This window comes from Triturus cristatus, chromosome 3_1 (genome assembly GCF_964204655.1).
Source record: "Triturus cristatus chromosome 3_1, aTriCri1.1, whole genome shotgun sequence".
NCBI classification, from domain to species: Eukaryota; Metazoa; Chordata; class Amphibia; order Caudata; family Salamandridae; genus Triturus; species Triturus cristatus.
Window position 1 is genome coordinate 68067179 of NC_140583.1, and position 13281 is coordinate 68080459.

Consider the following 13281-nt stretch of genomic DNA (forward strand, 5'->3'; position numbering starts at 1 on the left):
AATCTCAATACAATATGTTTCCGTTTATGTACCCTCCATTTTCAAGGGATTTCAAATCAGAATTAAGATACAGAAAAACAAACAAACAGATGGAAAAACTGTGTCTTTTCACCACCATGGACTTTGTGCACTTTGAAGCTATAGGATGTTGCCTAAACAATGATACATTTGGCACTCATTCATGATGGACCTACCTGCTTGGCACTGTGGTCTGGGATTTTAGGCTTTAGCTGCAGCCTGCTCTCCAGCTCCCGCATGAGTTGGTACACAGATCCATTCATACGAACATCTGAGATGGAAGAACAATCTGGAGCATGGAGCTCGCCGAACGAGACTACCGGCTTGGACATGGAAGAGGGTAATCTGGAAATTACAAATGACTGCGATTGAACATGGCCAGCTGCTGAGCATATAAGCTGATATTTAATTGGCTGCTTTACAAACCCTAAAACAGCCATGCCTGAAAATAAGAGGGCCAAGAACAGATTTTTTGACGACATGATTAGTTTAATGCAAAGGCAAACTTTCACATGCACAGGGAATGTGAAAAATATTTTTTTTAAATATTAGCATGGAGCATTTTAAATGCTAAACTTAATTCACAAGAGCCAAATAACATCAGTTTAAAACCTAAAACTATGAGTAGTTTGACCATGTAAACATTACAAAATGGAGAGCAAGGCAAAAATCGAGGATACAGTTTCTGTATAGATTGACCCTTTATAGCTCACTCACACCAAAATGAATAGTTCTATGCAGTAAAATAGGTGCTAAAGAATTAAATGTATATACCTTGAAGGGGTGAAAGTCCGACTAAGACCTGCCAGGGTTTATATACAGTGGGGTATTTAATAGGTAAAGATGGCAAATATAAGACAAACCATGGTGCTCAGCACGTGTTAGAAAGTAATGTACATTGTACATCACAGTGGCATTTTAAAAATCATTCTTAAATCAATACGATACTCTTCTCAAAATTCCACAACCATAGGAAGTTCATGAGAAACTGCCTCTGGTCAAAGCAACAAAATGCAGCCGGGAGGCTCAGATCTGCAGGTAACTCTTATGCGGCGAAACACAGTTATCAAAGTTTAAGAGTGGGAGCACACAGACTTCATGAGACTATGGAATTTATGATTTTGGGACAGTTGCATTAGCCTTGCATTCTACAATTCCAGAACATGTCTACTTGGTTTAGCAAGACATTGTGGTCCACAGTCAATCAAAAGCCGAGGTGAATTGTAGCGGAATCAGAACATAAGTCAGTCGAGGACATTGAGACATTATTTTTCAATATTCAGACAGGGCTACTCTTGAACAGTTATTTATAACAGTGGTTCATAAGGGGGTCAACGAGTGTTTTACAAAATTAAATAACATTAAAATTAATAAAGTATATACAAATAAGGATAGAAAATTGAAAATGTGAAAACTTTTCATATATTGGATTGTGAATTAAACAAAATATTTCAATATTTGAGAATTTGTTTGGTGTACTTGTTTTAGTATTGTTTTGAATCATGAGTTTGTGGGGGGTCCACAAACGTGAAAAGGTTAAGGATCCCTGACTTATAAGATAACTATGTTACACGTGAGCAGGAAATGGTTAAGTTACTATTGTTTCAAAAACCCTTCCAATGTTAGGGAGAACAAAAGACTCCCCTAAGATGGCCCAGGTTATAGGAGAGAACCTAGTAATTTTGCTTATTGAAGGTTTTATGGGGTAGAGTACCAAGCCAGAAAGTTTTGCACTAATGAGCATTGTGAATCATGGTGTGATGCTACACTTGCTGGGTAGGGGGTCTAATGCTGTGCAAGAAATATGCACATAAAATGACCAGTGAAAACTATTATTAAAGGGTTTGAGGATGGCACGAATACATTGTTACCTTTTATTTTAAGAAACTATTTACCATTTATGTAATGAAGCATAGCAATGTGCTCCATTACATAGACAGAAAGCTATTTGACAAGAGAGACTTGGAAAGTATCACAGTCAGCCACAGTCCTCTTTCTAGTCAGAAAAGTCAGAAGATTGCACCCCAAGCATCGACATACACATATTTTAGGTGTGCTCAGTCTACAACGTTATGCTAGGAGATAAACCCCAAAAAGGTATGTTATTACATTGTTTCTAAAGGAAAACAGGTAATTGAGAAGCAAATTGAAAACGAGAGAAGTATTAGAATATGAAGAACTTAACTCTGAAGGCCTGAGGAGCAGTGAGGGCCAAAAGGCTTCAAGGCACCTTGACAAACAAGAGGCAAACCTTCCCTAGGCGGACTGCGGAAGAATATCCAAGGGGCCAGTTGCTCTTTCCAGGCCTGGAAGGACTAGCTTTCATCAGCAGTCAGGGTATCCAATTGAGGTTCAGAGTAGAGACACTATAGTGATGAGTGTCATTAGGAGTCAGAATGCCATGGAATAGTACATTTGCTTTGCAATAGTCGCTGAGCCACATGTTGAGGGCTAAATCTGAAACTCCCTGAGGTCCCATGCCAATCCAGTCTCAGTAATGGACCTGAATTCTTGCAAAACTAAAAAATGTTCACTTGAATTCTTCAGAAAGCTCTGACATTGTGGATGTTCAGGTAGAAGGTTCAAAGGTATCTGGTGGTTTGGTTTACTCTCAGCACCATCTGTGCACTGCAGAGTTTCAGTCTCACTCCTAACAATCTGATTGTGGCAGACATAGCGAGATGCCACCTTTGATACAAGTGGGAATGCACTGATTTATACAGTTTCCTCTAAAGGCCACACAGTGCCCCAAGCAAGCCTTTGCGACCCCCTCCCCCCCGTGACCACTGATTCCGCTCTACAACGTGGTCCATCACCTCCTCCATCAGATTCCCAAAGTCACACTGGCGAAATACAAGTAACTTCTCGGTGATGGTCACTTCTGCCTTGGATCGGTTATCTTGGTCATGAACCTGGCTGGATATCCCTTAGAGGTAGGTGAGGCAACAAGTTAGCTGAAAGTGCAGAGTCATGGGTCTGGAGTGGCTCTTAAACACATGCACGAATTAAGCCATGAAAGTGTTTGCCAATTCAAGAAAGAATATAATAAAGTCTCTTAAAAATGTATAGAGCCCTTCAATAATGCGCTCTCTGGTGGATACTTTAACCACAGAGCACTCAATAGAAGTCCCTAGTAAATGGTACCCCTGGTACCTAGGGCATGAGATACTGAAGAGGGTCCAAAACATGACATGACACACATCCCTGTGTGCTCTGTCCCCTAACACTGCATGTAATATTTGTAAGTCACCCCTACAGCAGGCCTTACGGCCCTAAGGCAGGGTGCCTTATATTACATGTGAGGACATATCTGCACAAGCAGATATGCCCCTGTGCTGGACAGTTCCATTACTGTCAGTACCAGTGATCAGGGAAGCCATTTTAAAACATGTGCTGGACATGGGTGAAAACGAATTTTCCGGCTACACTGAAAATGGGGATGTTTGGTATCAAACATCTTGCATTAACAAATCAACCCTGATTCCAGATGTGGATTTGTGACTACATGAACACTGAGGGGACCTTACAGGTGCCCCCTGAAAGCCTACCACCCTCTGGTGTGTTGGCTGATTGGTGGTTGCCAGTCTGCAACCCGAGACAAGTTTCTCACCCCGAGGAGGTCAGAAACAAAGCCTGTATGGGAAGAGGGTGTTCACACCCCCTCCCTCAGGATTACCTGCTGATTAGCATTCCAAGGCAGTAGAGCTTCAAAGGAGCCGCCGCCTTTGAAATGCAAATCTGGCTCCCCTCACAGGAGAGGAAGCCGACCCCTTTGTCCAGAGTCCTTTGGCACCTGGACAGGCGGGAAAATTAGTCAGTCAGGTTAGCGTGCCCACCCCCAGCCTAGTACCACACTTAAGCAAGGCTAACTGAACTTTTCAGAGTTTGCTATCATTGTAATGGCAAACTTAGGAATTCTGGGAAAGGGTTATGCCCACACCCCAAGGGGAGTGGTCATATAGGGGGCAATAGTGACCCTATGGGGAAGTGGCCCCTTGGCTACTACCGTACACTCCCCTATCGTCCCTAAATTCAGTATTTAGGGGAGCCCCTGGGATCAGAAAAGCAGAAGAAGATGGATGTGAACAGTCGCAAAGAGCAAGAACAGAAAATCTAGCAATTGACTTGGCGCCCATCCGGCCGGCCTGCCTGCGGACTAACAATTGCATCAAAAGGCTACTTGTACTGCAGCTGGGAGACCTGCCACCAGAAACAAGAAATCCCGGGGAGCAGCAGAGCTGCTTTACTGCCACCTGCAGGCACCCAGAGAAACCAGAGAGGACGAAACCACAAAAATCGGATGCCTAAGGACACCACTGCACCCATCGCTCCAGCTCGAGTAAATGGACCAATGGTGCCAGCCTGGTCCCCCAGCCCTCTAGAGAGAGTCCACTGTGGTTTTGCCTCTCGTGGATTTCTTTATGTCGCTTGCAGCCTCTGTTCGCAGGCCCCCTCTACCACAATTAGTCCCGGTAATGAAAACCCGACACCTTAAGACTCCTCTGCCCTGGCCCGTGGAGAAGAGGACCAAAGGTGTACCTACGTCTCCGACCATCGCGAGGCCTGAGCCTCCCCAGTTAGTTCAGCCCGACTGGCCTCCCAGTCATAGCCTGCAACCGCTTTACATGAAGACCTTTCCCCATAGACTAACATTGGGCACCAACGCTGTTTTACACCCTTGCACCTGGCCGCCCTAGTGCCGCTGGTAGTGGTGTACTTGTGCGGCCTTGGACCAGTCCCAGCACTCACATTAACTCCTGGAGATTTGTCCCATAAGTAGCTGTACTGTGCCTGAATGCCGTACTTGTTCTTTCTATAGGATAACATTGCAGCTTCTGAAAATAGCCCTGTATCCACTTGTTTAATGCAAAATGATTTCTACTGAAAAACGTACCCACCTGATAAAACTGTTTTTGGTGCATATTTTATATGTGCTATTTTTACAAATTAATGTGGATCTCCTTATGGAATCATGCACATCATTTCTGAATTATTGTATGCATTTGCAGATGTTTAACACGCCACTCGAATAAGCCTAAAATGCTTGACCACACTACCCACTAGCAGAGCACCATGAGATTGCTAGAGCAAGGCCCTGTCCACTCATATGGGACATCTGTATCATTTGCACGATATATCTAATTTTGAGATATCATATAAAGAGCCAGCCACCTACAACAGGCTATAAATCAAACACGAAAGATGTTTCATACAGCCATACCCTGAACTTATGTATTTCAAGATGCTCTCTGAGCTTATGAGCAATAATTAAGAAAAAAGAAGGCACAGTGAAGAACAAGCTACTTACATTCAGTAACAGTAATTCAGGTTGCTACTTCCAAATGCAAATTTGTCACATTAGAAAAGAAGTACAAAAACAGTACCTACCCAGATGGAAGGACTGGAGAGTCAGACCAAAAAGTCTTATAGGAACAAGCAGGAAAAATGGCCTTGCCACCAGACATGGATATCAAGGCTATATGGCTTTGTGAACATATGCAGTGACACCCACGTCGCAGCCTGGCAAATATCAAAGACAGGTACGCTGCATGTCAACTCTGTGGTAGCGGTTGAATGGGCTCTGAGACCTACTGCCAACTATTTCTTGGCCCGTGCATAGCAGGTCTTAACGTAGAGGACTATCCATCTCAACAGGGTCATCTTCTTAACAGCCTTCCCTCTCTTCGCCCTGGAGAACACCCAAAAAATCTGATTGCCCTTATGGTGCTGTTTGACATGATAAATATAAAATCCTAATGTCCTTTTGAGATTCAGCCGATGAAGCCTCTCTTCTTCTGCTCTTCGAGGGGTGGGGAGGGGCACAGAAAGCAGGCAGGGAGATATTGTCCAGAGGTGGAAAGAGGATTATAGTTTTTTATTCTGAACTAGACTAGTGACGGTCCAATAAAGATTTTTATGTATATGGGATTTTCTGTATTATTCCTCCAATATAGCGGCCATTTGGAGACCCTTGAGGCTACGGAAGAGAAGCTGCGTACTAGTGTCTAGTAATATCCGGTTCACACGCTGATCATTTTTCCACATTGTACTTAACTAGAGATGGTTCAATAATGGCTGAGCTAATTTAGGTTTCTCCGTATTAGCCTCCCAGAAAGAGTATGCCCGGAATAAAACAGTTAACCAACACCAGAAGCGTTTAATGACATCAGTGTCAAAGTACCTTAACTGCTTCAGTGCGTGTGTCCACGCACACCCTCAGTGCATCAGTCGGCCTTGACCAACAACAGGTGGGGATGAAAAGGATCCCTTTTTCCTTTTTTTTTACCTGGAGGAGACGCTGAATAACTTCTATGCTCCCTCCCAACACGACTTCTTTCCCCACCCCCTTTTTTGTCCCAACCACCCCCACCCCCTCAACTGAGAGGCATATATATATATTTTTTAAATGTTGTTTTTCTCCTGGGAGAGTAATTGCGTCACAAAGGGCATATTACAAGATTGGAAAAAAAACAAAATGCAAATGAACAGGGGGTCGGAACTCCTTGTTCAAGGATCGACCCTTTTCGGCCTATATAATTATTTGTGAAATGTGTGGTTCCCTAGGGGAGACACTTTTATGTGCAGTCTGATGAACACAACGTAGTCTGTGGGAGGAGTCAGGGTTTGTGCGGCTGACAGCTAGCGCATTGAACCAGAGATGCGTGCCACACCGACTGACTGGAATGTGGTGCATATGGGACCCTGAAGTGTACAAAGATGTGAAGCATGGAATGCTTGATTAAACCCCTTAAGTGCGTGTTGACCAAAAGGCCAACACACACCCACTGTCCCCAGTGCGTCAGTCGACCATTGAACACCGGGGAAGGCTTAAAAGGATCCTCCAGTGCAAGTACACAAGGGTCAACAGTAGTCCTCATGTAAGGACTATCGTTGACCCTCATGTGATCCACTCCTGTCTCGAGCACTAGGCCCAGGCACACAAGTGGGGTAGCGCTTTTATCGGGGAATGCTGGGTGGCAGGAAGTTTGTTGATCCCTGCACATTCCTGTGGTTAACCTCACAGAAATGGAAGGAAAATTCTGAATAGAAAACTTTGGGTGATGCATCCAAGCTACACCTCTCCGGACTACTCTTGATATCTACTTTTCAGAAATGTCTGGATTTGATAGGTTGTCCTACATTATCGTCACAATAGGGGGAGGGGGGTACGCGGGTGGAACGCTCTGTGGAATTAAATTTGTGCCAGTCTGGTGATTACATAACTTGCCCACACAGAAATGCAAGACAAATTAGATTTTTTAGCTAAGTTTGCAGGGGATTCTGGGTAAGCAACGTTGGGGGATCGATGCAAACCATACCTCCATGGACTCCCCGGGGTCTCTAGTTTCCACAACTGTCTAGGTTTGGTAGGTTTCCCTAGATGGCCGCCGAGCCCCGGACCAAAAACGCAGGTGCTCCCTTACAAAACCAGGTTGTTTTGTGATGGAGAATTTTGATGTTTCTACTATATGTTGTGGGCCCTTCTCTGTCGCAGGCCCTCTGCCCTGCCAGACAACTGAGGCATAATTTTTCTCAGAAAATTTAGGGGGAACGCTTGGTGGTGGAAATTTGTGGCTGCCTGCAGATTACATGACTTTTCCCAACAGAAATGTAAGGAAAATGTGTTTTAGGCAAAGTTTGAGGTTTGCATGGGGTCTGGGTAAAAAAAAAAACCTGGTGAGAGCCATGCAAGTCACCCCACCCTGGACTCCCCGGGTGTCTAGTTTTCAAAGATGTGATGGTTTGGTAGGTTTCCCGAGGCATCGACTGAGATGGGGCCAAAAATTCCCAGCTAGTCACTTTGTAAAAAAACATGCATTCTGCTGGGTAAAATATGATGTCTCGTAGGTCACATTTTGGGGTGTTTTGTGTTGCAGGCGCAAGACCCAGCCACACAAGTGGGATGCCATTTTTATAGAGAGGCTCAGGGGAATACAGAATAGTAGAACATTTCTTATTACCAATTGAATATCTCTACGTTTGCGCCTTTCAAATATTAGCAAGTGTGTAACACAGAAGGCATTTTACAAAATGCCTTCTGAAATACATGACAGTATGTGTACCCATAACTTTAGAGATGTACAAACAACCACTGCTCTTAATTAAACTCAGTATCTGGTATACATTTCAGGCATACAGAATTTTCCTTAGTACTTTTTTTCCATTATTTATAATTTACTATCTGAATTGCTATTTAGTCTGTAGACAATGAAAAACCATTGTAAGGTGCAGCTCAGCTGTAGGCTCTGGGTACCTCGGATTCTTCGAGAACTACAAGCCCTATACATCCCAACACTGGGAAGGGTCCAGCAGACGTAACAGAGATTGCTTTTAAAAATCTGCCATAGTAAGAACAACTTACACATTAAAACGTAGACAAAATGGCTGTTTTTTTTTCCAACTCAATTTTAATAGTTGTTTTATTTCAATTGTTACTTTTTATAGGAAAACCTTAAAGGAGCTACACATATGACCCCTTGCTGAATTCTGAATCTTCTCTAGTTTTCAGAAATGTTTAGCTTTCTGGGATCCACCATGGGTTTCATACCTGTTTACAGCCACAAACTGGAAGAAGGCTGAAAGCACCAAAAATAGGAAAAATGGGCTATCTTCCAGTAAAATGTCAAAAGGATGTTAAAGAATTAGGTTTTCTGAATCAATTCTGCCTGTTCCTGAAAGCTGGGAAGATGGTGATTTTAGCACCACAAACCTTTTGTTGATGTCAGTTGTAGCATAAAAAAACAGGTACTTTCTTCTGCAGCTCTTTTTTTCCCATTCTTCCCCCAAAAAAACAAAATGTAGCCATATTTCTGCTGATTTCTAGGCCTAGGCGAAAATTTCGTTCCGTTCGCGGAAATTGCGATAATTTGACATTTTCGCGTTCCGCGGAGAGCGCGAAAATGTCAAAATTTCCGGTTTCCGCAGCTTGGCGATAATTTGTTTCTTGCTCGCGCTGTAAAATAATACATTCTCGCGCGCAATCGCCTTACCTGAATCCCTGCGTTCGCCGACAAGTTTTCTTGATCCGGTCGCGTTCTCCATGAGATGTTGTATTGTTTTTAGCCATTTGCGCTGTCTCGCGACAGTTCGCGCCCGCAGTGACGTCATGCGTCGCGCGATCACGTCTTTCTTATCGCGATCATGCACCGCGAGACAACTCAAAACAAGATGGCGGCGCCCGCAATCAACCACATGGGTAAGTTGGCGATCCGCAACCATGCAGAAAATCTCGTGAACATGCGGGAAAAAAACTTCAGCATTTTCGCGATATTTCCGCTTGTTTGCGATAATTTTAAACATTTGCGCGATAATTTGCGAAAGTTAATTTCGCAAATTCCGCCCACCCCTACTGATTTCTCAGTCCACTACAGGGAAATCCACAAACCCTGGGTACCTTTAGAATCCCCAGGATGTTGGGGTGGGAGGGAGCATGCAAATTTGGTGCGGATACCTTATGTGGAAAAAAAGTTACGGAGCCCTAAAGAACAAACTACCCTAAAAAGCCAGAAAAGGTCTCAGCACTGAGGGCAAAAGGCCCAGCATCTAAGGGGTTAACAACCTTGTTTCCAGGACTATTGAGGCACCAAAGGAGGGAGGGGATGGGAGAAAAAAAGTCAAGACCAGAAGAGTGCAGTGGGAAACACAAAGCAAAGGAGAACTGAAATATTTTGAACAGCACAAATATTACTCTCAACTATTTGAATTGGTTGAGACCTGGCATGAAAGAACAGATAAAATCTTAATAATGCAAAGTTGGATATAAAGAGAAAAAGAAAGCATATAATAAGAAGATCATAAGAAAAACGCTAAAGGGGGCGACAAGTAGAAAATAACTAGAGAAGTAGACACATATACATTATAGTTTTTTCTTCAAGACATTTTCACAAGGGGACCATGTTCATCCCTAAACCTTACTCACCCAAGCCCTCTGTTCTCCGGAGGTAGGAAATATGTTGGAAGTTCTTCTGGAGAAGGAATGGAAGGAAAGGATTTGGCACAGTTGGATCTTTTAGGCCACAAAGTGTCCTGCTCATCCTAAAAACAATGAAAATAACAAGTACAAATAGTAATATCACAACGTGTTACTCTCTCTAATCTCGTCTCTCAAACACCAAAAAGTTACAAGCAAGATGATTTTTTTAAATAAACATTCTTCTCCAAAAAGGAACAGAAACTTTTCAGAAAAAAGATTAAACAACTAATCATTAGTATCAAAACCTGCCAATTGCATCATTCTTGCAAGTTTTCCTGCGTGTGACAGCGACCATGAAAGGTATGCCGACAGAATCAAAATGTACCTTACCAAGGAGCAGAGAAAAATAGTAATAGATATTCATAAACTGACAGATTTACACATGAATATTTTAAATTGCTAGGGCTACAGATATGTAACTGAAGTGGTTTTCACCTATGGGTGAGATAAAAATGGTTTCATATCCTACCAGGTCTCATCTTTGGTAGAGTAAACATAAAACAGAATGAAAAGATTGGAAGGCGAGGTGGTGGGGACTTAGTTGAGGGTTAGCTGCAGAGAAAATTAGGGGTGGTGGTTGGTGCACATGAATGATTACACCGGCTCATAAAAACGACCCCGATCTGTGAACAGCCATTATGGCAAATATGAAGGCTTCAGAAAGGAAAATGGTACTTACCAGTATGCATCTGTTCTTGGCATGTAGATCCACACACTTATGCACAGATCGCCATCTGGTGTTGGGCCCGGATGTTTGCACTTTGTTATTGTCCTGAAAAGTCTTTGGAAGTCACGGGATAGGTGGCTCCTCCTTTGGACAATAGTGCGCATGGAAATCGACTCCATCGTCAGATTGTTTTTTCGCCAAGAAGGGAAATGATGGAGTTTTGTAAGAAACAGAAAAAGATGTCCATGTATGTTGTATCTAAATAAGAGAATACTGGAACAGATAAAGGTAGCCGGGGAGGTGGGTGGGCGTGTGTGGATCTATAGCTCTACATGCCAAGAACAGATGCATACTGGTAAGTAGCATTTTCCGTTCGAGGCATATGAGCTATAGATCACACACTTATGCATAGATTGCATAGCAGTACTCCTCGTTAGCGGCGACCACCAGTGTCTGTTGCAGTAGTTTGTAATAGTGTTTTAAGAATAGCTTGGCCCACACTAGCTTATTGTTTTGCCTGCACATCTACACAATAGTGTTTGATGAATGTGTGCGGTGTAGACCATGTAGCTGCTTTGCAGATGTCATCTAGGGGAATGTTCCCTAAAAATGCCATTGAAGCCCCTATCTTTCGGGTAGAGTGGGCTTTAGGGGGAATAGATAGTGTTAGTTTTGCCATGTGGTAGCAAATTTGTATACATTTGACAATCCACCTTGCAATGCCAGATTTTGATATGAGATTGCCTTTATGTGGCGGTGAGAAGGATACAAAAAGTTGTTTTGTTTTATGAAAGGGTTTTGTCCTGTCTATATAGTAAAGAAGTGCTCTCTCTACATCTAGTGTATGAAGAGCCCTTTCTGCTACTGTTTGTGGTTGCAAGAAGAACACTGGCAACTCAACAGACTGGTTCAGATGGACGGGAGAGATAACTTTAGGAAGAAATTTGGGATTTGTTCTGAAAACCACTTTGTTATGATGGAGTTGTAAAAATGGTTCTTGAATGGTTAGCGCCTGTAGCTCACTGACTAAGAGATGTAATAGCCACAGGGAAAGCGACTTTCCATGTGAGGAATTGTAGTTCGCATTTACGCAGAGGTTCGAATGGAGGACCCATTAGTCTTGTGAGGACGATGTTTAGATTCCACACTGGGGAAGGAGGTACCCTGGGAGGAATTATTCTTTTGAGCCCTTCCATAAATGCCTTAATGGCGGGCACCCTGAACAGTGATAGGTGATGTCCATTTTGTAAGTAAGCTGCAATGGCAGCGAGATGTAACCTAATTGATGTGTATGCTAGGTTACATCTCTGAAGATGCAGAAGATAACATATGATGTGCTGAGTGGAGGCATCTAGAGGGTTGATGTTGTTATTGTTACAGTATATAACAAATCTTTTCCACTTGGCTGCATAGCAGGCTCTAGTGGTGGGGTGTCTAGCCTCTTTGATAATGTTCATGCAATCAGGGGGAAGATTGAGGAAACCAAACTCTCTGACTTCAGGAGCCAGATCGCTAGGTTGAGCTGTGCTGGATCTGGGTGTCTGATCTCTCCATGGTTCTGTGTTAAGAGTTGTGGGGAGAGGCGCAGTTTTGGTGCGGGACTACTGATAGTTCCAATAATAATGTTGTCTGGCACACGTTGGAGCAACTAGGATCAGTGTGAGCAACTGTTGCAGCTTGCGTACCACTAATGGAATGAGTGGGAGAGGCGGAAAAGCGTACCCAAATCTGCCTGACCAATTCATCCATATCGCTTTGCCTTTGGACAATGGGTGTGGATATCTGGCGGCGAAGCTTGGGCATTTTGTGTTGTAATGTGTGGCGAATAGATCTATCTTTGGCTGCCCCCACATTTGGAAGAACAGTTGGAGAACTTCTGGGTGAAGTTCCCACTCGTGAATCTGTTGTGTCTGCCGACTTAACAGATCTGCCATGTGATTTTGAGTTCCTGGGAGATGTTGTGCTAATAGGAAAATGTTCTGAAGAATGGCCCATCTCCATATGCTCTGTGCTAGTTCAGAGAGCTGGAGAGAGTGTGTCCCCCCATTTTTGTGAATAGTACATTGCCGTCATATTGTCCGTGCAGACTGAGGCATGGCGCCAAGGCAGGGTGCTGTATCAACTTTGTTGTTTTCTCCCTCACAGGGGCATGCAAGGGCAGTGGCAGGGTCCCACTGAGGGGGCTCACAGAGGATCCTTTTCATCTCTCAGGCCCAAGGTACTCAGGGTACCATTTACTAGGGACTTATAGGTGATAGAAGTACTAACTGGGGGTTTGTTTTTATGGAAGAAGCACAGGCACAGGGGACCTGGTTGTCAGGAACACTAGGCACTACAAGTGAAACCACATCAAAACCAGACAAATCGTGGGGCCTAACCATGCAAAAAGAGGCGTTTTCTCACAGGTAAGTTAGACAATGTGTTAAAATTGGGATATGCACAAAAATAGTGCAAGCTCATTCCCAGGCAGAAACAACACCCCACCTCCCAACTCTCTCAGAGCAGTTATGTGATAGGATCCCATTAGAAAATGTAGTGCCTCTGTCTAAGGTTCTGGTGTCTTCAACAACCTTTGTGAGCTTCAGGTTTGCTACAATTTAGTTTTTTCCTAGCCACTTAATGG

General features: G+C 43.5%; 1 protein-coding gene across 1 annotated transcript in view; it reads right to left on the minus strand.

Annotated features, from left to right (window-relative positions):
• The window catches only part of TTC17 (tetratricopeptide repeat domain 17), a 458242-nt gene that overhangs the window by 234040 nt on the left and 210921 nt on the right, over nucleotides 1-13281 (minus strand). Inside the window, exons 12-13 of the mRNA XM_085643464.1 lie at nucleotides 9938-10053; nucleotides 195-363 (exon numbers count right to left, since the gene is read on the minus strand). Of these exons, the coding sequence (XP_085499590.1) occupies nucleotides 195-363; nucleotides 9938-10053 (285 nt within the window). The remainder of the gene's footprint in view (nucleotides 1-194; nucleotides 364-9937; nucleotides 10054-13281) is intronic.